Below are 27,460 nucleotides of genomic sequence, written 5' to 3'. Positions count from 1 at the left end.
GTACAGGAAGCCCAGAAGGAGGGCAATCTGAAGAAAGGGAAGAAAATGATATAATGGTTCAAAAGTAAAGTGTTTTAAGAAAGATGGAAAGATTAACTATGTCAACTGCTGCTTACTTTAAGTAAAAGACAAGAGGAGTGGATCTGGCAAGATGGAAGTCATTGCTGACCTTGACAGTAATACTATAGTTTCAAAGGTATAGTGGGAGATGCTGATGGGAGAGAAAGGGAAGACAGTAAGTGTGAACAGCTCACTGAAATGACTTTGCTATGAAGTAGAGTGGAGAAATAGGCAAGAAACTGAACGGGGATGGAGGATGGTGGGAGTTGAAGGACAGCTGGGTTAAAATGGAGATACGCCCTGGCCCGTTGGCTCAGTGGTAGAGCGTCGGCCTAGCTTGCGGAGGACCCAGGTTCGATTTCCGGCAAGGGCACACAGGAGAAGCGCCCATTTGCTTCTCCACCCCTCCGCCGCACTTTCCTCTCTGTCTCTCTCTTCCCGTCCCGCAGCCAAGGCTCCATTGGAGCAAAGATGGCCCAGGCGCTGGGGATGGCTCTGTGGCCTCTGCCTCAGGCTCTAGAGTGGCTCTGGTCGCAATATGGCGATGCCCAGGATGGGCAGAGCATCGCCCCCTAGTGGGCAGAGAGTCGCCCTATGGTAGGCGTGCCGGGTGGATCCCGGTCGGGCGCATGCGGGAGTCTGTCTGACTGTCTCTCCCTGTTTCCAGCTTCAGAAAAATGAAAAAAAAAAAAAAAAATGGAGATACTATGACTGAAAGCGACACAAGATGGGGTCCACGGGAAAAGACGTGCCCTCAGGAACAGAACAATGGAAGGGAGTCACAACAGGGTGAACACCAAAATGGAAAAAGTAGGTACTTCTCATTTTCCTAGTGAAATGAGGAATATGCTCATCAACTGAGAACGCAGAGGGACAGGATAAAGAAGAAGGCATTAGGAATTACAAGGTCAACTCCATAACTATTTTATAAAAGTTATTTATAAAATACAACTCATACACAGGCAACTTCCATGAAAACAAAGTCAAATATATACAAACCATAAACCAGCATGTAGTGAGAATTTACCTGTTGTGCAAGCAACTTTGGAGGTGGTGGCAGGTGAGAAGACGGTCCACGTTCCTAAGAATTGTTACAGAATAATCAGACTGGAAATATTTCTGAATGAGATTTTTTTCAATGAGACCCAAGATTGAAAAAGCAACCATCAATTATCCTTCTCTACTTTTTCATAAAAGCACACCACTCACTGCAAGATAACTTGACATCCTATAGACACACTCTGTGACTTTAACAAGGTTAAAAACTTGGCAAAAGTTAGAACTTCGCAAAAAATAGAATTTCAATGTATAAATTCTCAAATTCTAGTCCAGGTTATTTGGCTTCTTAGAAATATGCCTCAAATTAAAAAATTTTATTTATGAAGGCTCAATACTCTTTCTGGATTTTCTTTCAATTGGCAAACTAAAACTGAGATTTACATAAAGAAAAAAATCTAAGCCATGTTGGAACCAGATATAATATATGGAACATTCTCTTACTAACATACACATCAATGTCACAAACAGAAAGAATTTAGACACCAAAATACAGTCTATAATGTAATATTCCTCTATTCTTTCAGGAAGAAAGGAATTATCATTTCCCATTAAGTCAGTAGATTAAGATTTTATATAAATCCCTTTTCACAGTTCCCAACGTAGCATACAAAACAGCAGGTTCTGACACAGCTCTCACTTCTCTCCAGAATGAGACCCACTGCAAAGCGCCACGCTTCCCACACGCTCTGCTCTGCACCTGCGCTGTGGCTTGGAGTCGCCCTCCTTTCTATTTCCTACTTCTACTAGCAAGGCTACTACTAAAGCCTTTCAAAACATCCTCTATCACAGTGTATTCCAGCCGATGTTTGCTGGCTTGGCTTTCCTTTCCTTTCATACAGACTGTTACTACCCACTTTTCCCTCCTGCATGGTTCCTCGATCTGTTTGTATGACTTAGGCCAACATGTGCTGCTGAGTGCACTGTGAGTTAAGTGGACTCTCTGGAAGGAAGCCCTTTTTTAAATCCTGGTTTTCAATGAAGCTCTTGCCACATCTTAGAACAGGAATTGGGAACCTATGGCTCGCGAGCCAAATGTGGCTCTTTTGATGGCTGCATCTGGCTCGCAGACAAGTCTTTAATAAAAAAAATGTAAAACATTCTCACGTATTACAATCCATTTCCTACCGCTCATGTTCATGGTTGCGGGTGGCTAGAGCCAATCAGAGCTGTCCTCTGGGACAACACCAAATTTTTATTGGATAATGTGTAATGTACACGGGTCATTGTATGGCTCTCACAGAATTACATTTTAAAATATGGCGTTCATGGCTCTCTCAGCCAAAAAGGTTTCTGACCCCATCTTAGAAGTTGGGTCAAGTGTATGTGTTGCCCACATACTTCGTCCCTTCTTTAACAATTTTCTCCAAACTATCTCAGAGTTAATAGATTTCTCTAGCTCTGTATGTTATCTCCTGACTCAAGAGAGCGTGCAATTTCATACATAAGTATTGACTGGATGTATAAAATGTTCAGTACTCCATAAATCACTTCAGAAATGACATAACAGTTTGGCAAACTTTGACATAATTGACCTGTAATAAGAAAAAAAGTAAATCTTAAGTTTATACTTGATAATCTGAGCTACTGTCTTAGTAGTTCCTGTTATATGCAATTTAGATCTACACTTATTAAAGAAAAATACAGCCTGACTAGGCAGTGGCACAGCGGATAGAACATCGGACTGGGATATAGAGGACCCAGGTTCGAGACCCCGAGGTCACCGGCTTGAGCGCGGGCTCATCTGGTTTGAGCAAAAGCTCACTAGCCTGGACCCAAGGTCTCTGGCTCAAGCGAGAGATTACTGTAGCCCCACGGTCAAGGCACATATGAGAAAGCAATCAATGAACTACTAAGGTGTCGCAACGAAAAACTGATGATTGATGCTTCTCATCTCTCTCCTTTCCTGTCTGTCTGTCCCTATCTAGCCCTGTCTCTGTAAAAAAAAAAAAAAAATTAAAAAAAAAACACAGTTTCCTTTTCCTAAGTCTTTATTCAACTATGATTATAAGGTCAAATGATCCATAGTATGTGCACTGACCAAGTCCTCCCTGAGCCCAACACACCTGGTTAAACGGTGGTCCTTTCCCGTAAGGACCTTTGGCCGCTGGGGGCTGCACGGGGGTCTGAGATGCCGGTTTGGCGTTGCACACCTCATCCACTTCTTTCCGGGTCTCCGTACTGTCAAAGGCTTTTGAACCTTGATCCTCACTAAAGAATCAAAAACCAGGTATGATAAAATGTAAAATGGACAGACTTTACCATAAGTAAATGCATTTTCTTTATTTAAAAAAGACTTTATTTCCATATGGTTTCAAAAGAAAATTCTACCAAGGAATGAGGATTCTGTGACGCAGCTGTGCTCACTGGTTTATTCAGTAAGTGTACACTGTGTATCTCCAGTGTGGCGGGGCCAGCACAGCGTTAGGAGCTGTCCAACACAGACGCTCACACCTGGCACACAACCTGCCAAAGGGTCAGAATCCCCCATTTTCTGTCACCCTCACCCAAAGTCTCCCCCGAATGCAACTGAGAAATATTACTAATAACTGGACTGATTTATTCTGATGTAATGAAAATGATAAATCACAACAAACAACAGGCATCTCACAACTGATCACGTAAGTGTATGACTGAAAAACCACACCAATATGTGCATGCAAGCTCCCACATATTCTAAGAGCCGAATTGCTATGCCACAGAACCCATATGCACTGACTCTGATACCTATATATTCTTCTGTATATTCCAGAATAGAAAAAGCTCCTATTTTCTTTTTTTTTTAATTTTATTTATTTATTTTTAGAGAGGAGAGAGGGAGAGAGAGGAGAGACAGAGAGACAGAGAGAAAGAGGAAAGAGAGAGAGAAAGAAGGGGGAAGGAGCTGGAAGCATCAACTCCCATATGTGCCTTGACCAGGCAAGCCCAGGGTTTCGGATCGGCGACCTCAGCATTTCCAGGTTGACGCTTTATTCACGGCGCCACCACAGGTCAGGCCACTCCTATTTTCTAAGAAGCTGCTTGCTAAGCTTAAAAAAATCAAAGACTTGAAGTAGTTCTATTAACCCAAGTAATTTTTCTCCAGTTTTATAAATATGGATCAGTTCAAGGAAGTTTATTTTTTTTTGTACTTTTCTGAAGCTGGAAACGGGGAGAGACAGTCAGACAGACTCCCGCATGCGCCCGACCGGGATCCACCCGGCACGCCCACCAGGGGCGACGCTCTGCCCACCAGTTGGCGATGCTCTGCCGCGACCAGAGCCACTCTAGCGCCTGGGGCAGAGGCCAAGGAGTCATCCCCAGCGCCCAGGCCATCTTTGCTCCAATGGAGCCTTGGCTGCGGGAGGGGAAGAGAGAGACAGAGTGAAGGAGGGGGTGGGGGTGGAGAAGCAAATGGGCACTTCTCCTATGTGCCCTGGCCGGGAATCGAACCCGGGTCCCCCACATGCCAGGCCAACGCTCTACTGCTGAGCCAACCAGCCAGGGCTCAAGGAAGTTTTTAATGGTCCTTAATATTGTCTCTCAAAATATTTCCAATTAGATGGCAAGCATCTGAATATAAACATCTTTGTTTAAATATGTACTTTATAAAGAAACATCAAATTTTAATTCATTGATTAGCTGTATTTCATTAATTTAATTTTACTATTATTATTATTTCTTGACAAGAGACAGAGAGACACAGGGATGGACAGACAAGAAGGAAGAGAAATGAAAAGCATCAATTCTTTGTTGTGGCACCTTAGTTGTTCAATGATTGCTTTCTCATATGTGCCTTATGGATGGAGGGGGCTACAGCAGACCAAGTAACCCCTTGCTCAAGCCAGCGACCTTTGGGCTCAAGCCAGCGACCTCGGGGTTTCGAACCTGGGTCCTCCGCGTCCCAGTCTGACGCTCTTATCCATTGTGCCACTACTTGGTCAGGCTATTTTATTTTTTTTTTTAATTTTAGGTGAGAGGAGGGGAGATAGTGAGGCAGAATCCCACATGCATCCCAACCGGGATCCACCCAGCAACCCCATCTGGGGCCGATGCTCAAATCAACCAAGATATCCTCAATGCTCAGGGCCACACTTGAACCAACCAAGCTGGCTGCAGGAGGGGGAAGAAGCGGAAGAAGGAGGGAAAGAGGGAGGGGTGGAGAAGCAGATGGTTGTTGCTTCTCCTGTGTGCCCTGACTGGGAATCAAACACAGGACATCCATAAACTGGGGCCAACACTCTATCCACTGAGCCACTGACCAGAGTTAATTAGCTGTACTTTTAAAATCTGGCTCATTAATCACCTCCCCACTCAATAAAAGGTCTTGGAGTAGAATGTAGAAATTCTATAAATAAGGAACAAATGCCTATTAATGGAGCTTCTCTAACTGGCCAATAGCACATCAACACACTCACACTATTAATAGTAAAAGAGATCACAGTTTACCTGCTGTTTTCTTTAGGGCTACTGCTTCCTTGCTCATCATCATCACTGAAATTCAGCTGTTCTGTATAATCGACTTCCATCTGGGCACCTATTAAATGAAGGAAAACTCAGTCTGACTGTTTAAAAGCATTTGAAAATTTAAAATGCTTAAATTATGCCTCTTACCTGCCCAGCCTTCATCAGCTTCCGCATCTAGGTTATCGAATTTATCAAGCTCCTTCAGTTCTGATGCACTGAGGATGGAGGGGCGTTCAGGCTCAGAGGCCCAGGACGGAGGGGGGCCTCGTCCTCGAAGGCCTCTAACGAACAGGAGGTTATAAGAGAAAAGGATACCAGTTAAATAATAATAAATTTAAAAGATTAAAATCTATATTGCTCATTTAAATTCAACAATGTTTTCTACATAATACACAAAAAATTTTGTACCTAAGATGTGTATGATAAAATTATAACCTTAATATACACATTTAGAACTATAATTCTTATGTATTTAATAGCAGGAAAGATATTTTAATTGCCAAATATTTAAAATAAGATAAATACATATGAAAGGATAATATGGCTGAGACTAATATCAATCTCAAACTAAAGAACTTGAAGAAAAACCATCACCAGGAAGACGCTCAAGCATTAGGCAAAAAAACCCACCAAAGATGAGTCCTTAACATCACAGAAGAAAGAAGAGATAAACAAGTGTCATTAATTTTCAGTTTAAGAAGAAAGTATTTCTGTTGTCTTGTAAAAGCTAGACAAGTATGGCAATCGTACTTTGAAAACAGAGAAATGAATCAATCATCATAATCCACTTAACAACCACAAAAATTTTCACTAGCTCACGCATGCTTGCATAGTTGAGTCATTTGACAGTCTTACTTGTTTGCTTCAGATAAAGAAGGTGGAAATCTCATGGGACCATGAAGAGCAGGATATGCCATCCTTGGATACTGTTGAAACATCTGAATGTGGGAAACAAAAGATTAATAAGTTTAGCAGCCCAGTTATTTTTAAAAATGATCACCCTAACCCTGAAATTACAATTTATAGAAAAATGGTTAAAATAAACAGTACTATGGCATGACCAGGTAGTGGCGCAGTGGATAGAGCGCTGGACTGGGATGCGGAGGACCCAGGTTTAAGACCCTGAGGTCGCCAGCTTGAGCGCGGGCTCATCTGGTTTGAGCAAAGCTCACCAGCTTGAGCTCAAGTTCGCTGACTCAAGCAGGGGGTCACTTGGTCTGTAGTAGCCCCCTGGTCAAGGTATATATGAGAAAGCAATCAATGAACAACTAAGGTGCTGCAAAAAGAATTGATGCTTCTCATCTCTCTCCCTTCCTGTCTGTCTGTCCTTATCTGTCCCTCTCTGTCTCTGTCACACACACACACACACACACACACACACACACACACAAATAAACAGTACTATGAATAATTGATTTTATCTGCTAGTATTGATCACCATCCACCCTCAAAAACAAGCCATTTGTAAGATTACTGCCTCCACCAAGTCCTTACAAATAGTAATAATCAGCATCCATCATAGAAGAGCTTGTTACCCCATTAACAAAATTACATAAAAGTGAATGGAAAACTAAAAAAGATAACATGAAAACACTGCAGCAAACAGCAAAGTCTTCAGCAAGTTCAATTATTTGAAAGGAAATAATGTGCGACTTTATCCATGCAGGAGTGGAATAACTGATGGCAGATTTGCTGATAAAGGGAAACTCAGCTCAGATAAAAATAAGAGGGACCATCCCCAGAGGAGTAAGGGAGGAGTGGGGGATGGAGTGACTGAAGATTTCTGTGGGAAGAATACAGGGGGTCCCAGTCAAGTCACAACGCAGGCAGTAATTGTACATTGAGGTACAAAGATGATGCTCTCAATGGGGACTTGGCTTTGACAAGCTGAGTTAATGATAAGTTATAAGACAGAATATAAAGAGAAATAAAACACCAAGGGATTCACCTTATGATTTGGAAGGAAAGAAATGTCAAGGAGTGCTTGGCTATTTACTATCTACTTATACCCAGATCAAATGATATAAACAAAACAGAACTTTTCTAAAAACAAACCAAAAAAAGTTGGTAGGTGAGGTAATTACTTTATACTTGAAGAAAGGCTATGCTTGTATGATCATACATAAAGGCACCAAATGAAACTACTAATTTATAGAAAATACAAGTCAGAAGTATATATTAAGTGAAACTCCAAAGACTGAATCAGCAAAATTCAAATTGAGAAACGCCACAGGATAAAAGTAAATTGTAGCAGATAAGCTCCAAAGAAAACAAGAAGATGGAGGGAAAGAGATACCCATGGATAACAAGACTAATAAGAGACACAGGAACCAATTTCAAGGAACAGACTTATCTGGCTCCTAATTATGAGACAATCGGGAATAGTTAGAATACTGATATCCTAAAAAAACTTTCTTTTTAGGTATGACAATGGCATTGTGAAACCCCCTCCCCAGTCTTTATCTTTAAAAAATAATAACCTAAAATGTATATGGGTGAAATAAGGTATTTTAGATTTGCTTTAATAATCCAAGATGGTGGGAAACAGGAGATAAGACTGACCACAAACTGAGAACTTTCCCCCCCCCCTTAAGTGAGAAGCAGGAAGGCAGAGAGACATACTCTCATATGGGTCTCGACTGAAATCCACTTGGCAAGCCCCCTATGGAATGATGCTCTGCCCATCTGGGGCCGCTGCTCCGTTGCTCAGCAACTGAGCTATTTTAGCATCTGAGGCGAGGCCATGAAGCCATCCTCAGCCAACTTGCTCCAACTGAGTTATGGCTGTGGGAAGGGAAAAGAGAGTAAGAGAGAGACAGAAAAGGGAGAAAGGGAGGGGTGAAGAGGCAGATGATCGCTTCTCCTGTGTACCCTGACCAGGAATTGAAACCAGGACATCTACACATGAGACCGATATTCTACCCCTGAACCAACCAGTCAGGGCCAATAACTGTTAAAGATGGATGGTAAACATAGAAAGAGGGAGGTTCATTGTACTAGTATCTCTATTTCTGTGTATTTAAAATACTCCATAATGAAAAGGTAAATAAAGTTTACCTTTAGAACTAAAAGGTAAACTTTTAGTTCTATAAAACTTTAGAACTAAAGCAGCTATCAATCATTTCTGTGCCATAAACAACCCCTTTGGCAGTCTGATAAATTCTATGGACCTTTACTTAATAGAACTATTTTAAAATGTATAATCTAAATGCAAGGTGTAACAAAGGAAAACAATTACACTAAAATTTTTTCAACACAATATTTAAAATACAAAATTTATGTCTTAGTAGTTAGTGTATGTACTTCTTTATTAGGTCACTAAATAACAAGTGGGTCTAATGACTATCATGAAGTAATGTTGAGTATAAACAATACCTAAAACAATGCAACATGACATGAGAATACCTAGGATCCCTAATAATGATAAAAACATGGGTACTAGGAAAATGCTAATTTTTATTAGATGTTCATGAAAATAAAGAGTTAAACTTTTCCCCATTCCAATTCTCTTCTTGGAGCCCAGATAAAAACCTTGTACCAAAGCACCTGCTCGTTCACAGTACTCACGTAAGGAGGCATCACAGCTCGGTACTGGGAGGCAAGGGCGGGCTGCTGCCCGTTCAGCTTGGCCTGCGGAGGACCACAAGCTATCCTCTTTTCCACCACTTTGAGGATGTCATTTTGCTCTGAGGACCCAGTCGTGCTTTCATCCTGGCCAGAGAGCTTTTCATCTTGGTCAGAGGTTGAGGGTGAGCCAGCAGACTTACCGCCATCTCTCCAGCAAGCAACATCTAGTATGGAGAAAGAGAAGAAATCTGAAAATGTAACGAAGTGAAGCCACACCCGGCACATTTTGAGCAAACTGAAGCAAGTAAGAAGCAAGCCCAGCGATGGAGCAGAGGAGCCCGAGGCAAGCTCTGCTAAGGGCTCCAAGTGTTCAGGCAGTCAGAGCGCAGGCCTCCAGGGCAGAAGAGATACCTCGCAGTGGGGCCTCCAAAGTCAGACGCTGGGTTTGGGGAGAACACAGCAGCACTTCCCTGTTAAACTTCAGCAATAGCTGAAAGGGAGTTTATGTATTTAAAGATATTATTTTGTTAGTAGTTAAAGACACAGAAATATCAATTTGTTGTTCCACTGACATTTTTTTTTAACATTTTTACAGAGACAGAGAGAGAGTCCAAGAGAGGGATAGATAGGAACAGACAGACATTAACAGAGATGAGAAGCATCAATCATCAGTTTTTCGTTGCGACACCTTAGTTGTTCATTGATTGCTTTCTCATATGTGCCTTGACCATGGGCCTTCAGCAGACTGAGTAACCCCTTTGCTCAAGCCAGCTACCTTGGGTCCAAGTGGTGAGCTTTGAAGAAATCCCTCAAAGATTTTATATTTTATTTTTAGATGTTGCTTTGTAACATACAGAATACAAATATCTCTCACTATCTGAAATGATTTGGTTCGTGGGTTTGAGTTCAGAAAGCAAGGAATCCCTGATTTTAATGGAGTAGCAAATAAATGAGTAGAATTTATAAATATTTGCATATTGGAGGTTTGCAATAAATATTTTACTATTGTAAAAACTAAATATTAATGTGCAAGTAAGTCGCCTAGGCCTCTTGTTTAGGTGTACACTTCCAATAAGTTCTCAAGCTAAACTGATGTTGTCCATGCAGAAATCACACTCGAGTGGCAAGCAACTACTTCTGCCTGCCTTTTAAAATTAGGCAAGTCACACACACAATACTACAGGCAGGAAGTCACAGCACAAGATGAAACAAATATATAATCTCGTTCTGTATTAAACAGAAAGTACTCTTACTTGGGGGCCGTAAACTGGGTCCAGGTCCATAGTTGTCATCATTTGTTTCTTTTTCTTTCTTTTCCTGATCCCCAGCTGCCTGCAGGCTGGGAAATTCTTGCTGAAAATGACTATTCACCTGGATTCCTACAGATTAAAAAAAAAACCACAAAAAACGCACATATTAAATGTAACTTACATACCAAAGATAATTCAAAGACCCTCCCAGGATAGAGCTCTCCTGCCTTTAGCTGATAAACTATTCCACATTTCAGTGATGATTATTCATATCCATAAAACATTTTAATTATTTAGATTCCCTTGAAAAGTTAATGAACAGCCATGAGAAGATAAAAATCTAAGAAAGGAACCTGTGAGACACTGTCCCCAAGGACTCATTAAGATGGTGAAGAAGTTTCACTTGTTTCTTTCATTTATTTCAGTGAAAGTCAAAAATCCTTTGCTACTACCTCTAAGAATCAGTTCAAATCATATCACTGAAACAGTTTTATGAATAAACTTTGTAAGTACGACTGTGAGGCTAAAATGCCCTCATTTCATTTAATTCACTGCTGAAATACTAGTTGTGCCTCAATATTCACCCACTTCCCTACCTGCATATTTATTTTTATACTTCTATAAATTAAAAGAGCTGATTTTATCAGCTTCGGGGTCTAAATGGGTTTCTCCATACAATGTTTTATAAACACTCTCTGTTTGGCAAGTAGGAAAATTTTGCTGGGGAGTCCATCATTCCTTGGGGGAGGGAAGTATCGCAGCTACTATGCTTTATGGCTACATCTAGCTCCTCTCTACCATGAAAATCATGAAAAGCATGTCTAAGACAGAGAGGTTCAGGGCACAGATGGAGATAAATATGGTTTCTAGCAATCTACACAATGCCCAGGCACTTATGTCTCAAAGACATAAGTACAAGGTCTTATCTAGTTGGTAGGGTCAAGATAAAATAACGTGGGACAGAAGATATCATAAAGACTCCTTTTTAAACCCCTATCATTATCTTTATGGCATACATGGCTCTTGACACAGAAACTTAACTAGCCAAAGAGATTTTCAGAAGACCCCTACAAGGCCTGAGTATATCCTCTGACAATGTTCTCTGCCCCTGCCAACGCACGACTCCACATATCTCTGGCATGGCTGCTCAGTAACTATCAAGCCTGACCAGGTTCCCCAGCTAATGGCCACTTACCATCTCCTTGCCCACCTTGCTTGTTACTGGCCCATGATTTTGGAGCAGGCGCTACTTCTGGGGGAGCTGCAACCCCAGGTTTTGGCTGTGCTGGTGGAACTTCTGGTGCTCTTAAAAAAAATATGAATCCATTATTTCAGATATTATACAATTAAATTAAATAAAACGGCATATTGTATTTAAGGTGAATGTCTGTACAAATGACCCTGGCTACATATTTACTCGTAGATGCAGCATCCACAACAGCTCTGCAACACTCTTTTAAATGACATATAGCTGTCTTTGTCCCCTTTTCATTCCTATAATAAATAAACCTAGGATAAGACCCCTCTGCTTGTTTTCATTTTGTAAAAAAGGAAACACTCATTATTGAACATAGCTCCCAAAACCCTGTTTTGAAGGAGAGAACATCTATAATTAGAAGTGACAGCACAGGCAGATATACAGTCTGATGGAATTAGCTGGGGGTAAGGCTGAGCAGACGCTCCATCGGGCAGTCAACAGGTTCACCATTGGACTTACTATTGTGCTCAGAGGTTAACAGCAACCTACCTGATATACCCCAGGTAAAAGGTGTTTTTATAAAGGTTTACAGTTTTATTCAATCCTTGGAATGAGTTAATGCTTACAAATGAAAAAGGTAGTTAAGAGCCTTAAGAAATACAATATATTTCTGGTACATTCAGACCTCTGACTTGCTACTCAAAAACTAAGAAGCAGAGGACAGGCCAGGGTCTTGGCAAGCTTTACTTCAATAGTCAAACACCACTATAGAGCTCCCAAAACAACTGTAGAAATTTGATAACAGATACAGGCAAAAAGTATCAAGTACCCAAATGCTTGCCTGATTTTTAAAAAATTACCACTCTTTACCTTGCTCATGAGCCCTGCATAATCCTTGGCACACAAGATGTTACCTATTTGTTTGAGTGAATGATGATTAACAAAGACATTATTAATTCTATCCCAGCTTTTTTGCTAATTCTTTATTCACTGAAACAATAGTACCTGGCCACCTACAATGTGCATCAGGCATAGTTTCAGGGGACCAGGCAGACAAACATTCTTAGAGCCATGGTCATATATAATAGAATCCACTGCTAATCACATCAGAAAGAGAATGCCTGACATGGTGCGAGAGGCAGAGGGAACTCGACATATACAGCATATAAGAAAAGCGGCTAATAGTGGCAACAATGCAGATCACTGTCCTACCTGGAGAGACGTGAATACTGCCACAAAAACCCACGTGCAGGGAAGATGAATCAAAAGTTGACCATCTAGCCTGACCTGTGGTGGCGCAGTGGATAAAGCATCGACCTGGAATGCTGAGGTTGCTGGTTCAATACCCTGCACTTGCCTGGTCTAAGGCACATATGGGAGTTGAAGCTTCCTGCTCCTCCCCCCTTTCTCTCTCTCTCCTCTCTAAAATGAATAAATTAAAAAAAAATTTTTTTTTAAAGTTGACCATCTGGAAGACTTTCAAGGGCACGAGATGTTTAAGACACACAGCATGGCCCTGGCCGGTTGGCTCAGCAGTAGAGTGTCGGCCTAGCGTGCGGAGGACCCAGGTTCGATTCCCGGCCAGGGCACACAGGAGCCATTTGCTTCTCCACCCCTCCGCCACGCCTTCCTCTCTGTCTCTTGCTTCCCCTCCCGCAGCCAAGGCTCCATTGGAGCAAAGATGGCCCGGGCGCTGGGGATGGCTCTGTGGCCTTTGCCCCAGGCGCTAGAGTGGCTCTGGTCGCAACATGGTGACGCCCAGGATGGGCAGAGCATCGCCCCCTGGTGGGCAGAGCGTGGCCCCATGGTGGGCGTGCCGGGTGGATCCCGGTTGGGCGCATGTGGGAGTCTGACTGTCTCTCCCTGTTTCCAGCTTCAGGAAAAAAAAAAAAAAAAGACACACAGCGTTAACACCCAGCACATAGGAGGAACTCAAGCCTAATAAGCCTAATTTCCCTCCAAAGAAAGGGAGCCAGTTTCATTCGTTTATAGACGTTGACTTACTTTTCTTCTTCATGCTGCTCTTGTTTTGATGCCCATCCTGTGCCATCTTTAGGTACAATGTTCACATTGGGATCATTGCCTTTGTTTTCTGCTTTGAGACTTGGGAGGTTAGCGGGTGGGGGCATGCGTCGTGAAATACCAACTTTTCCAAGACTCTGTAGTCCATGTCGAGCTGCAACTAAAGATCAATAACATCATCTTTCTTAGAACATCTATTTTCTTACCCACTTTATTCTTAAAATAATACAGAATACGGATTAATAAAATCTGAAACTATTATTTCCAACATTTTAAGGAACGAATTTTAAACTAAGCCACATGCCTGCAACAAAGTCAAATGCATTTAAATTATATTTAAAATAAACTAAAAAGCCACTGACCAGATGTAAAAATTCTAACAATAAACCCTATCCACTAAGAAAACGTACACATCAACAATGCCGGTTTTATAATCTATTTCAAATTTAGTATGTTAAAGAATACACACACTGACTTTTCGTGCATAATGAACACTGCGAATGTAACATTGGTGTTCCAGATGTCACTTTCCACTGTAAACACTGGGTTCAAGATATCAAACACTAAAACCAAACACCATGGAGCTCTAGTCCATAACGTGAAGTGGGAATAAATATCCACTAACGCATAGCTCTATGACTACCAATTTCACTGGCCAAGTTTCCCTTTTGGAACCACACAATTCTATTTATTTTCTGCTGGCAGACAAACAAGAAATAAACATATTTATAATTTTTTTTTATTGTAAGATATTAAACTCACATCCATAAAAATGCTGTGTACACAAAAAAACCAGTGAAAACAGGCCGTGTAAACATGGGTTCTTCCCGTTCCCAACACTAACACTTTAGTGCACCCCTTATTGTAACAAAAGCATAAAAACCATAAAAAAGTAAATGCCACTTGATTTTACTCACCTGTGGTTTTCTGAGTTTCTAATGATTTGCCCTTGTAAGTATTAAATAAACTGAGTGTTGCATACTTTTTCCCATCCTTTGCTTTTGTGCTCTGGCCTGACTTCTCCGACATTTCGGTGGAAACTCATCGAGTCCAAAACCTCCTGCCACACCCCTTAAAACCAGTCTTTGAGAGACACATAAAAAAAAAAAAAAAAAAAGTATTTTAGAATTTATTAGCTTACCAAAAACTACTACAATTCAAATGTTCACATAAATTCTGAAAAATAAAAACACTGAAAATAAAATCAATCTTCAATCACTCACATAGATAAAAATTCACAAATTAGCTCTCTTATTATTTCCCTTCTATTTAACAGTGGGTGTGGACATATCAACCTGCGGTTGCTGTTTTGGAGGGGTTGGGGTGGAGCAAGACAGGTGTTGATTTCTACCGAGAAGCTACCAATAGCTGAAGCAGGGTGTTAAAGATGGTGCAGATCAGGTACATCGTGCAAAAAGCACTCAGGGTCGAGGAATGCCTGTGCAGATCTAACATAAGTATCCCTTTTCATTTGTCAATTGCAGGATCAGCATCACACGCACAGATGTAGTTTTATATGCATATCAACCACCACACTCAATACTTGTGTAATTCCATTATATTTATCAAGACTTTTCACACTTATTATCTTTTTTCAGTCTAATAACCTTATGATGTAGTCAGTATCCAGATTTGACAGATGAGGAAACCGATATTGAGAGGTAAATGAGACTGGATTAGAAACCAAGGCTTCTGGATCAGTCCATTACACCGTGCCACCAACTCCCCGTATAACTGGATAAACCACTCAGCTAGCTTTCCAGGTACACACTGACAAAAACCGCCTTTCCTTGGGACAAACTGTGAAAAAAACTCATCTGCAACCAAAACAACTCCATTAATATACAGCTGATTTGCTATCATGTGCAATGATATACATAATTAATTATATACTCCAACAGTGCTAAGGATGATGGTGAGAAAAGAGCTGTACTCCCAGAATCTACCCTTGTCAACAAATTGTCACCAGTAACACGACAGGAAGAATATTTAACCAGTAACAAAAGAGGACAGTGTGTATTCAATAGCTGACATATCAAGGAAAACAGTTAACTTGTTCTTTCACCCTCACTTGATGGCAATTTAATACCAAGAATCCTCAAACCTTTCAATATCACACCAGTTTATGCAACCCTCGCGGTGGAGAGCCTTCTGTGCCTAATCACAGACAAAGCAACATCCTAAGAAACTCCTGAAACATCCTAGGGCAAACAGACAATCCCACCAGTGTCTACACCCACTTTTCCCATCTATGGTTGCTGTGGTTCTTAGCATCACAGAGAAACTTGTTAGAAATGCAGATTCTCAGGCCCACCTCAGACCTGCTGAATCAAACACCAAGAACCGGACCCAGCACTCACATGTTTTACAGCAACTCCTCCAGATGACTGCACACACAGAAGCTTAGAACCCACTGACTTTATTATAAACAAGCAGATTTTAAGTAGTAAACTTTAATCCTTGATGCACATTAATATCACCAGGGGATTTCCTTCTTTCCTCTCCCTCCCCTGAGGGGGGGGGGACAGACAGGAACAAACAGGGAGAGAAATGAGAAGCATCAATTCTTTGTTGCGGCACCTTAGTAGTTCATTAATTGCTTTCTCATATGTGCCTTGATCTGAGGGGGCTATAGCCAAGCCAGTGACCCCTTGCTCAAGCCAACGACCTCGGTGTCTCAAACCTGGGTCCACTGGGTCCCAGGCCCAACATGCTATCCATTGCACCACCACTTAGTCAGGCCAGGGGATTTCGAATACATCAGAATCTGGGGTACAAATCAACCCTTATTTAGAAAAAGCTCCTCCTTGACGACTCTAACAGGGAAGCAGTCTCCCACCCACTGAGTCTTTCTTTCCTCCCCTCCCCTCCCCTCCCATCCCAGTCAGCCCTGCCTCCCATGCCCACCCTGCCTTCCTAATTCTAAACTCTCCTCTGTAGGGAAGCTCACCCACTCCTATGGTTTTAACTACCAACTGATCATCCAAAATTTCTATCACCAGCCCAGAACTCTGCATTCCTGAAGAACATATCTCATTGACTATTTACATTTCTTCTTTGTTTTAAATAATTTCAATTTTACCCAGAACACAGGTATCAATTTTATATTAAGCAATTTAAAAGCAACTTGACCAAATATCCTGCACAGCATGACAAGAAAAATAGTAAGTAAAAAATTAAAATGACAAAATAGACAAACACAGGAAACAACCCAACTATCAACCAACAGATAAATGGATAGTTAAATTATAGTATATTTATAAAAGCTTCTTACTTTCTTGTGTTGTCCTGTTTGGTTATATTCATAGCATTTGTCACCATCTGAAACAACCTTGCTTAGCTATTATTTGCATCACTGTACTACAAAATGAGGCCAAGGAGAGTAGGTTTTGTCTCTTGTAGCTCCAGTCCACAAAAGACTATATATAGCAGGTGTTCAATAAGCATGTTTTAAAAGTATGGACACTCAGTGACTGACGTGTTATAGTTTATCACATATGATAATGCCGTTAATATCCCTGCATGTGTACTTTACACACGTTGCTATTTCTTTAGGATCGATTCTGCTGGGTTCTAAACCATTCTTACTTCCCAGGCCACACAAAACAGGCCGCAGCCCAGCTTTTAGTTGGCAAGCCCTGACTTTATTTAGTTTATTGTAAACATGAGAAATGTCTGTTAAAATGACACTAGAATTTCCCTGTAAAAATTCCTGAGCCAGATACTTCTTTGGGCTGGTCAACTTTTGATTAACTTGTTTGTTGTTCCTGTTTTGAGCCAAATTTGGTAATTCCTATTTTCTTAGGAAACTTACCTCTTAAATCTTCTCTTCATGTATCTTTTATACCAGTGGTCCCCAACCTATTCTGGGCCATGGCCCGGTTTAATGTCAGAAAATATTTTCACAGACCGGCCTTCAGGTGGGACGGATAAATGTATCACGTGACTGAGACAAGTGTCAAGAGTGAGTCTTAGACAGATGTAACAGAGGGAATCTGGTCATTTTAAAAAAATAAAACATCGTTCAGACTTAAATATAAATAAAATGGAAATAATGTAAGTTATTTATTCTTTCTCTGTAGACTGGCACCAAATGGCCCGGGGGTTGGGGACCACTGTTTTATACCATCTCTTCTCATTCTTCATTTTAACCTAAAGTTAGTGTGATTCAGCTAACACGTTTTGCTCAAGAGAGAGAGTAGCTCTTAGATTTACTGATTTTTATTCTTCTGTATTTATTTGAGTTTTCTTTCCTGCTTTTTTGGGGTAACTTCTGAAACTTACAGCTTTGTCTGGTAATGAAAGTCCTTAAGAGCATTCTTATGAAGCATGAAGGGGTGTTTTTTGTGTTAGTTTTGCAACTTTGATTTTGAGTTTCTCCTTTTTGCAAGAGGTTTGTTTTGATTTTCAATGGATTCATTTCCACATTTCTAGTTTTGCCTATTGGTTAACTTTGTAGCCACTAGAAACTTAAACTGCTTTCTTATCAGCAGCCCCAGGAAAAACACTATTTGTTGATTACTTGCTTATCTGACCTTTTTCTGCTTTAATATTAGCTCTATTGTTTTTCATTATTCCTTACCAGGGCGGCAGATTTCTGCATCAAATTTTACCATGCACCTCCCTGTAACCCCTCTCCACTTCCTTTATATAAAGAAAATATCAAAAAAAGAAAAGAAAAGATCATTCCTGTACATCTCCTATACTCTTGATATGCTATTTTGCTCATGACATTTCTGGTCTGTGTGCGTGTGTATCTGCCTCGCTCTCTCTCCCTCTCGACACTAAGCTCAATTCTGACACTACCTACTCGGAGATGGCATCAAATCTCCTAGGTTAGTAAGGACTCAGCCCCACAAGACTGTCTCTGCCACCACCATCACCATTTCAGATACCATTTGAAAATCCATATTGTTACTCGGGCTGGCTAAAAGCCAGATGTCTGATTAATTTAGTGGAGCACTTCACAGAAGTTAGGGGAACAATTTCCTTACTAGATTACCAGTTAATTAGAGAAGTATGCAGGGGTCTCAAACTCGCGTCCGCCGGCCCGCCGAACAATTTTGTGCAGCCCGCAGACTAATCCACGAAGTTCAAAACATTTTGGATAAAATTAAGTAAGCCCGTGGATTAGTCTGCGGGCCCCGAATTTGAGACCCCTGAAGAAGGATACAGCCAGATGCAGAGATACACAGGGCGAGGCCCAGACATTTCCTAAGCACAGAAGTTTGTGATGCTCCACCTCTATCAAGTTCCGGCCACCAATGTAGTGCAGATATTTTTATGGCAAGAGTGACTAAATGCTGGCCTTGAGCGATGCACTGTGCCTCCAGTTCCTCTACCTTCCCCAGGAGAGGAGGGTGGGGCCTCTCCCAGGGAAAGGCCCCTGATATGGATACAATGAGAAGGGGCCAGCTTCCAGGCTGAGGAAAAAGCAATACAAAGGCCTTAATGCCCTGATAAACTAATCCTGTGCAAAACATAAAGCCAGTAAGAAAGGGAGAGTTGAGATAGAAAGAGAAGGTTGGATAAGGTAGGCCTATTCGGATTTAAATTTACCTTTGAAGCAATGGGAAACCATTAGATTCTGAGCAAGGTATGTTGGTTGTTTGAGAAATAGCGCTCTGGCTACTTGTGGCAAATGGATCACAGAGGCCAAGAGTAGACTGCAGAAACATCCTGGACTGCAACAACCTACACATAAAACGTAGCTGTGACCAAAAAAATGGGGACTAGAACCCTGGCCGGTTGGCTCAGTGGTAGAGCATCGGCCTGGCGTGCAGAGGTCCCGGGTTCAATTCCCGGCCAGGGCACATAGGAGAAGCGCCCATCTGCTTCTCCACCCCTCCCCCTCTCCTTCCTCTCTGTCTCTCTCTTCCCCTCCAGCAGCCGAGGCTCCATTAGAGCCAAGATGGCCCGGGCGCTGGGGTCGGCTCCTTGGCCACTGCCCCAGGCGCTAGAGTGGCTCTGGTCGACAGAGCCAGAGCGACGCCCCCGGAGGGGCAGAGCATCGCCCCCTGGTGGGTGTGCCGGGTGGATCCCTGTCGGGCGTGGTCGGGCACATGCAGGAGTCTGTCTGACTCTCCCCGTTTCCAGCTTCAGAAAAAAAAGGGGGGGGGGACTAGATACAGGAGTATCCTGAGTCTCCTTCATACCTTCAAATTTGCTTGCAAGTACGGTAATGCCTCTTCCTTTTTGAGCACTGACATGGGAACCTAACCCACATCTATAACACCATTTCTAAGGGACAGCAAATCTCTCTTGCTCTTGGACTCCAAAGCTTTATTGAAAACAATATCCTCTCAAAGCCTGCTGGAGTACTTAGTATATTTTCTGAAATACAATTTAGCAAAGCAAGCTTCTATAAACCTATAGAACAACCAAGAAACAAGCAAGTTTCTCCCAACTGCTGCAGTGACAATACTCATTCAACAACTTGTACAATAAATTGTGTTGAGAACGAATGAACTGGCCTGACTTGTGGTGGCGCAGTGGGATAAAGCGTCGACCTGGAACACTGAAGCTGCTGGTTCGAAACCTTGGGCTTGCCTGGTCAAGGCACATATGGGAGTTGATGCTTCCTGCTCCTCCCCCTTCTCTCTCTCTCTCTCTCTCTCTCTCTCTCTCTCCCCCCTCTCTAAAAATCAATAAATAAAATATTTTAAAAAATTATTAAGAGAACGAATGAACTGTCAAATGCTTTAGATGTTAGGGTATACCATGAAAAGATAGATGATGACCCTGTCCTTCATGGAACTTTGAACAAACAATAAATTTAAAAAAATAGGGTCATGAAAAACTCAACTAGGTAAAGGGTTAGCAAAGAGGGAAAACAGAATTTGGATAGGATGATGTATGGCCAGTAACTATAGGCACCATCACAGCCACCTGGCCAACAGAGGTTTGCATTTCATCCAGACAGATCATAGAGAAACAATTGAGTTGAAAACTAGTGATCCATTTTCCTTTATTCTAGCTCGCACACGGCAAGTGAGTAAAAACACACACTGGGCTCCAAAAGCCACTCATTTGGTGCTCACAAAGCTACTGACTCATCTGAGTTTTCCTAGAATCAAAGGCTTCTACCTCACCAGTCTTATTCACCTCTGTTCCCCATCTCCTCCTCCACGAACTAGCTTCTCCTTCCCCATTCCGCCATTTTGGCTGCCTCCTCCAGGTGGCGTCCCTGCCTAGCCTCCATGGGCCCTTCCTAAAACATAATCACTCTCCCAGGAACAACTTGATCCCCTCCCCAAATGACCTCCCCTAGCTCCACCTTTTAAAAATTTTTGATGCGAAAGCCCTCCCCCAACACACATTAGCACAACCACGCCCCTTCCCAAGCAAAGAAGGGCATTAATATTATTACTTAGGCAACGGCCATCTGTAGTAAGGTACCAAAAAACTACAAAATAAATATTAATATTTTAAAGAAAGAAATGTGAAAGTTTCCTGGCTTGCAGAAATGTACTATGTAGGAGGCTCCTTTCTACTGGGAAGCTTAAAGAGCATTTTATTAATTTGGGCTAAGGTGTGCAGAGAGATTTTCTCATATGATTTTTACGCTGGTGTGATTTGCACCAAGTCAGGATGGCTGACGGCACTGTATTGTAAATAAAGAGGGGAAGGAGATTTAGACCCCCCCCCCCACACACACACCTATAAGGAAACAGGTCAATAGCTAGCCAGGTGCAGGAAGAGAAAGATTAAAAACAAACAAAATAAAACTTTTCTTATTTGATGAACCATTTGCAGGCATTTATCCCCTAGCGTCATGGAAACTACCCCTCCCCTCCTGAAAGCCTATAATTAATGTATGTATATATCTCTAAACAAAAGAATGGCAAATGAACACTAGATAATTTAGGAATATCTTTTAATATGTGGAATAACATTTTTGCTATTGTGTTACCTTATAAGTTTTAATGTATAGAAATGTTTTTCATGGTCCTATAGACAAATGTTGTAAGCTTAGTAATGAATTGTGTCCCATCCCCCTCCTCCTTTTCCCGCCAACCTGTGTGTGTGTGAACAAAGGTATATAACCTGCCACAAGGGTTGTGCCAGACACACACGATTTGGGTCTGCGAATGCCCAGTGTTAGTCATATGCGGCCGGCATATTTAATAAATCTCCTCCTTTAATAAAACTCCTTAAAATTCATCTGGACTTGGTGTCTCTACGTAAATCCGCGGAACTGAGGTACGAGTACTTTACAACAATTCACCTGGGCAGTGCCATCTTTAACAAAGTGAGCATAATATATCTTATCTGCCCAACAGGTGGTAAAAGACCTCCCGGGAAAAGTGACACGGCTAAGACGATCAGTGCATGGTTCTCAACAAAGGCTGCACAACCTTATCCAGGAAAACTTTAAAAGATACTCCAGTCCAGGCCTCATGCCAGATCAATTAAGTCAGAATTTCTGGGCTGGCAATAGTCTTCTCTGAAAAGCTCCCTCCAAGTGTGTCTACAGTATAGCCACAGTTGATAATCACTGAAAAAAAATCAAACCAATTTTGGTCTAGGAAAAGGAGGTTCCACTGTAAAAGTCACGCCTGACGAGCTAGGCAGAGAGAAGTCCAAGTATGCAGTGCCTAGTAGTTAGTCTAGGTCAGTGGTCCTAACCTTTTTTGGGCCACGGACCGGTTTAATGTCAGAAAATATTTTCACGGACTGGCCTTTAGGGTGGGACGGATAAATGCACAAAATAAAATTATGCGACCGGTGTAAAAACTGTGGTATTTTAAAATATAATTGTCAAACTTATGATATTTATTGGGCTAAATTAAAGGAGGAACGAACAAGCATGTCCTCATTATTCAGGCTGTATTTAATTTTTTAATTTTTTTTATTTTTATTCATTTTTAGAGAGGAAAGGGAGAGACAGAGGAGAGACAGAAGGGGGGGAGGAGCTGGAAGCATCAACTCCCATATGTGCCTTGACTAGGCAAGCCCAGGGTTTCGAACCGGTGACCTCAGCATTTCCAGGCCAACACTTTATTCACTGCGCCACCACAGGTCAGGCCTTCAGGCTGTATTTAAATTTGTTATTCTGACGTTTCATGTCTGACATCAATATGTAATATGATAGGTTCAGGCTCACTACCAATCATGAACCTACAACATTAAAAATAAACATGAGGCCCTGGCCGGTTGGCTCAGTGGTAGAGCGTCGGCCTGGCATGCAGAAGTCCCGGGTTTGATTCCCGGCCAGGGCACACAAGAGAGGCGCCCATCTGATTCTCCACCCCTCCCTCTCTCCTTCCTCTCTGTCTCTCTCTTCCCCTCCCACAGCCGAGGCTCCACTGGAGCAAAGATGGTCCCGGTGCTGGGGATGGCTCCTTGGCCTCTGCCCCAGGCACTGGAGTGGCTCTGGTCGTGAAAGAGCAATGCCACGGAGGGGCAGAGCATCGCCCCCTGGTGGGCGTGCCGGGTGGATCCCGGTCAGGCGCATGCGGGAGTCTGTCTGACTGTCTCTCCGTTTCCAGCTTCAGAAAAATACAAAACAAACAAACAAACAAACAAAAAAACCATGAATCCACTGTGTACTCATATGCAACTTTATTAGAAGTGTCCTCTTAACATCACACCAACAACATAACATGAACAACATCCTCTCTGCCTCCAAACACTTTCCAGTCGCTATGGCAATGTTTAAACATGCCTTAAAAATAAGATATAACACAAAAACAAATATAAAGTGAATGAAAAATACAACTCACCATTGTTATGAATATTGTAAGTTAAGGGTTATTTATTATAATGTTTATAAAGAATGAGAGATAGTAGCCTCTCTCTCAACAACCATAACGCTAAATTAGTGGGAGCCCTGAGCTTGTTTCTCTGCAACGAGATGGTCCCATCTGGGGTAATGGGAGACAATGACACCCGAAGTGTGTTGCTTATGTCCAGTCTATTCCGTATTTTGTTTTGGTTGCTGTCACTGCAGAAAATCCCACTTCACACAAAAAGGATGTCGGAAATGGCAACAGGGTTTTTAAGTGCTTTTGTGGCGATCTCGGGGTATTCTGCCATGACTTTAATCCAGAACACCGGCAGAGTTGTAGTCTCCAACATATTTTTAAGGCTGCCGTCATTTGCGATCTCCAGTAGTTGATCCTCTTCTTGCACAGACACGCTGGATTCACCTGATTTGTTGACAAATGGATTGCGGATCCATTCCTTGGCAATTCGTGGGTCTTTTGTGGTTGGGAAGTAGCGTTCAAACTCTTTTAAAAGCAAATACAGGTGACCGTGCACCAGCTGAGACAACGAAGGCTTGGGCTCAGTCTCTTCCAAAATTCCCGCACATGTTTGAAACATGTTAAATATACCCATTCACAAGTCGTCCCCACAAATCTAGTTTGGCTTTAAATGCAGCCAACTTGAAGACAGTTGTTATTTTCCCCTGAAGTGACCATTTGAGTTCATTGAGGAGGTTAAATGTGTCGCACAAGTAAGCGAGTTTTGCGACCCATTGCTTGTCACTGAAATGTGCTGCTGGCGGTAACTTTTTTTCTGAGAGAAATCTCTGCAACAGGTCTCGTAACTCAAACACTCTGGCCAGGGACCTCCCTCGGGATAACCATCTTATTTCTGTGTATAAGAGAAGGTGTTTGTGCTCCGCATTCATTTCCTCACAAAGCTGCTTAAACAGGAGCGAGTGAAGGGCGTGTGCTCTGATGTGGTTAATAACTTTAACGACATCATTCAATACACTTTAAATTCCGGCGGTATATTTTGGCTAGCTAGCATTTCCCTGTGAATGACACAATGCATAGACTCACATTCAGGTGCAACCTCCTTAATCCGAGTAGTTACACCAGACATCCTTCCGGTCACGGCAGCAGCTCCATCTGTGCACATGCTGACATAAAAAGACCATTTCAGTTTTCCTGATATATAGTAATCCAGCGATTTAAATAGTTCTGCGGCTGTGGTTTTGGTTGGCAATGATAGTGCACATAACATATCCTCATGCACATCCTCTTGATAAAGATAATGCACGTAAACAAGTAGCATTGCCTTGTTGTCAATATCTGTAGATTCGTCAACCTGGAGAGCGTACCACGGTGATTTATTAATCCTTTCCAACAATTGTGATTCAATGTCCTCTGCTATTTTCTCAATGTGTTGTGTGACGGTGGTAGCCAAAAGAGGCATCTGTGCTATCTTTTTAATCACAGTCTCTCCTAGAAGTTCACAACAAATGTCTTTAGTGGCTGGAAGGATCAATTCTTCACCAATGGTGAATGGCTTCTTAGCCTTAGCAATACGATTAGTCACCAAGTATGATGCTCTCAGTGCACTCGCATTTACTGATGTAGTGGCCACCAGTAATTGTTTCTGTCTTTCTTGTTCATGCTTTTTTCTTTCGAAATACTCAGAAGGCTTTTAAAGTAGGGTGCTTGGTCTCCAAGTGAAGAAGCAGTTTTGAAGGCTTCATTGCCTCATTACTTAGCCGGTCACCACATATTAATGCAGAGTGGCCTTGGTGTGCAAGAATCACCAATTGCGATAAAGTCCGTACTTCAAGTAGGACTCTGGTATTGTCTGTTAAATGAAACCTTCTTTTTCTTCGAGGTGGTAGGTTCTTCTTCTGTCTCCTCACTGGCCCTTTTCCACTTCACAAAAAAACTTGCGATGGAATTTTGTTTTTCACTCATTTTGCTAGTTTATGGGTTTAATTTTAGTGGCAATGTATCATGTGACCAAGACAAGTGTCAAGAGTAAGTCTTAGACGGAAGTAACAGAGGGAATCTGGTCATTTTAAAAAAATAAAATATCGTTCAGACCTAAATATAAATAAAACGGAAATAATCTAAGTTATTTATTCTTTCTCTGCAGACCGGTACCAAATGGCCCACGGACCGGTACCAGTCCGGGGGTTGGGGACCACTGGTCTAGGTTACACAGTGGTCGGCAAACTCATTAGTCAACAGCCAAATATCAACAGTATAATAATTAAAATTTCTTTTGAGAGCCAAATTTTTTAAACTTAAAACTATATAGGTAGGTACACTCCTTGCTGAGGTAGTGCCTGCACAAGGTATATTGTGGAAGAGCCACACTCAAGGGGCCAAAGAGCCATGTGTGACTCCTGAGCCGCAATTTGCTGACCAGGGGTCTAGAATAAGAATATTGCCTGAGTCTACACTAAATCAGTGGTCCCCAATCCCCAGGCCACGGAACGCTACCAGTCCGTGGGCCCTTTGGTACTAGTCCACAGAGAAAGAATAAATAACTTACATTATTTTTGTTTTATTTATATTTAAGTCTGAACGATGTTTTATTTTTTTTAAATGACCAGATTCTCTGTTACATCTAAGACTCACTCTTAACACTTGTCTTGGTCATGTGATACATTTATGCGTCCCACCCTAAAGGCCAGTCCGTGAAAATATTTTCTGACATTAAACCAGTCTGTGGCCCAAAAAAGGTTGGGGACCACTGGTTTAAGGGAAGAGAAAGCAATCACATTCTAAATTCAAGGCTCTATGACTCCAACTGAGCAATTCTAGGGGAAAAAACAAATAAAAAACAAACAAACTCTACTATTCTTCATTGAAATTAGATGTACTAAACATGTGCATCTGCTTTTTCCAGGTTTTGAACAATTAATTACCTTGTGAACATATTTTGGGCAAAAAAAACTGTTAAGATAAAAGAAAGGAAGAAATGAAGGGGGAAAAACTAGTGTTTTGAAAGCAGACTGTTAAGCTATGATCTCTACAATTCCCAGTGCTAAACTTTTTAAGAGTCTAAGGCAGGGGGGTCCCCAAACTATGGCCCGTGGGCCGCATGTGGCCCCCTGAGGCCATTTATCCGGCCCCCACCGCACTTCCACTTCCGAAGGGGCACCTCTTTCATTGGTGGTCAGTGAGAGGAGCACTGTATGTGGTGGCGCCACAAAGCGCGGTGTTCGTCATGTACAGTACTACTTCCGGTGACGCGGGATGCACACGTCACGGCTCCGGAAGCACGTCATATCACTTGTTATGGCTAGCAGTGACAAATATGGAACTGGACATTGACCATCTCATTAGCCAAAAGCAGGCCCCTAGTTCCCATTGAAATACTGGTCAGTTTGTTGATTTAAATTTACTTGTCATTTTAAATATTGCATTTGTTCCCGTTTTGTTTTTTTACTTTAAAATAAGATATGTGCAGTGTGCATAGGGATTTGTTCATAGTTTTTTTTTATAGTCCGGCCCTCCAACGGTCTGAGGGACAGTGAACTGGCCCCCTGTGTAAAAAGTTTGGGGACCCCTGTTCTAAGGTTACTCGCTTACCAATCATAAAAGGATTTAAAAGTATACTTTTAAAATACTGAAAATATTTTAAGTGATGTTTAAAATCTAGTATATTTGACAAAAAAAAAAAAATCTCCCAAACTGCCAATTTGCTTAATTCAAATAAATGACAATTACATTTCTTGCCACAATGGACTTCTAAGTACCCAGATTGTTTATCTCCTCTTCCTTACTACTCTTCCGAGGAAAGTTTAGTTCCTCTGGAAAATACAGTACAAAGTCCCATTGATTTAAATAGTTAACATTAAAAGGAAATGGCAACTATCTTCATATGAGACTACTGCACACACTCCATAAATGTCTTCTTGGATAAAGTAAAGGATGCTTACTAAGTAATTATTTGTAGTAATAGTCAGTGTAAGGACAAGGGCTGCCGCCTTCATGGCCATTCACATGCAAGTTCTCATTGAATTCTGGCAGATGGTAAAGAAACAGCGGAGTCTGAGGATGGTGGGCCATTCTGTTTATTGGTGTCTCACCAAGACAGGCAAGCCACATGAAAAGCCAAGGGAAAAGCAGAAAACCCGCTTTTCCCATGGAAGGCA

At 41.8% G+C, this 27,460-nt stretch overlaps 1 protein-coding gene across 15 annotated transcripts in view; it reads right to left on the bottom strand.

Moving 5' to 3' along the window:
* The window catches only part of PRRC2C (proline rich coiled-coil 2C), a 91,475-nt gene that overhangs the window by 50,575 nt on the left and 13,440 nt on the right, over positions 1–27,460 (bottom strand). For 11 of the 15 annotated variants that reach the window (XM_066261149.1, XM_066261142.1, XM_066261148.1 and 8 more), the window contains exons 2-11: positions 14,517–14,682; positions 13,582–13,759; positions 11,575–11,684; positions 10,383–10,508; positions 9,130–9,353; positions 6,418–6,500; positions 5,710–5,843; positions 5,545–5,632; positions 3,183–3,327; positions 1,088–1,141 (exon numbers count right to left, since the gene is read on the bottom strand). In XM_066261149.1, coding sequence (XP_066117246.1) covers positions 1,088–1,141; positions 3,183–3,327; positions 5,545–5,632; positions 5,710–5,843; positions 6,418–6,500; positions 9,130–9,353; positions 10,383–10,508; positions 11,575–11,684; positions 13,582–13,759; positions 14,517–14,628 — 1,254 coding nt within the window. In that variant the 5' untranslated portion in view covers positions 14,629–14,682. The remainder of the gene's footprint in view (positions 1–1,087; positions 1,142–3,182; positions 3,328–5,544; positions 5,633–5,709; positions 5,844–6,417; positions 6,501–9,129; positions 9,354–10,382; positions 10,509–11,574; positions 11,685–13,581; positions 13,760–14,516; positions 14,683–27,460) is intronic. The other 4 variants (XM_066261143.1, XM_066261146.1, XM_066261153.1 and 1 more) reach the window with 2 other exon arrangements.

Source organism: Saccopteryx bilineata, chromosome 2 (assembly GCF_036850765.1).
Source record: "Saccopteryx bilineata isolate mSacBil1 chromosome 2, mSacBil1_pri_phased_curated, whole genome shotgun sequence".
Classification (NCBI taxonomy): Eukaryota; Metazoa; Chordata; class Mammalia; order Chiroptera; family Emballonuridae; genus Saccopteryx; species Saccopteryx bilineata.
Note: the sequence above shows the minus strand (reverse complement) of the source record. Positions and strands in the feature narration are given on the sequence as shown.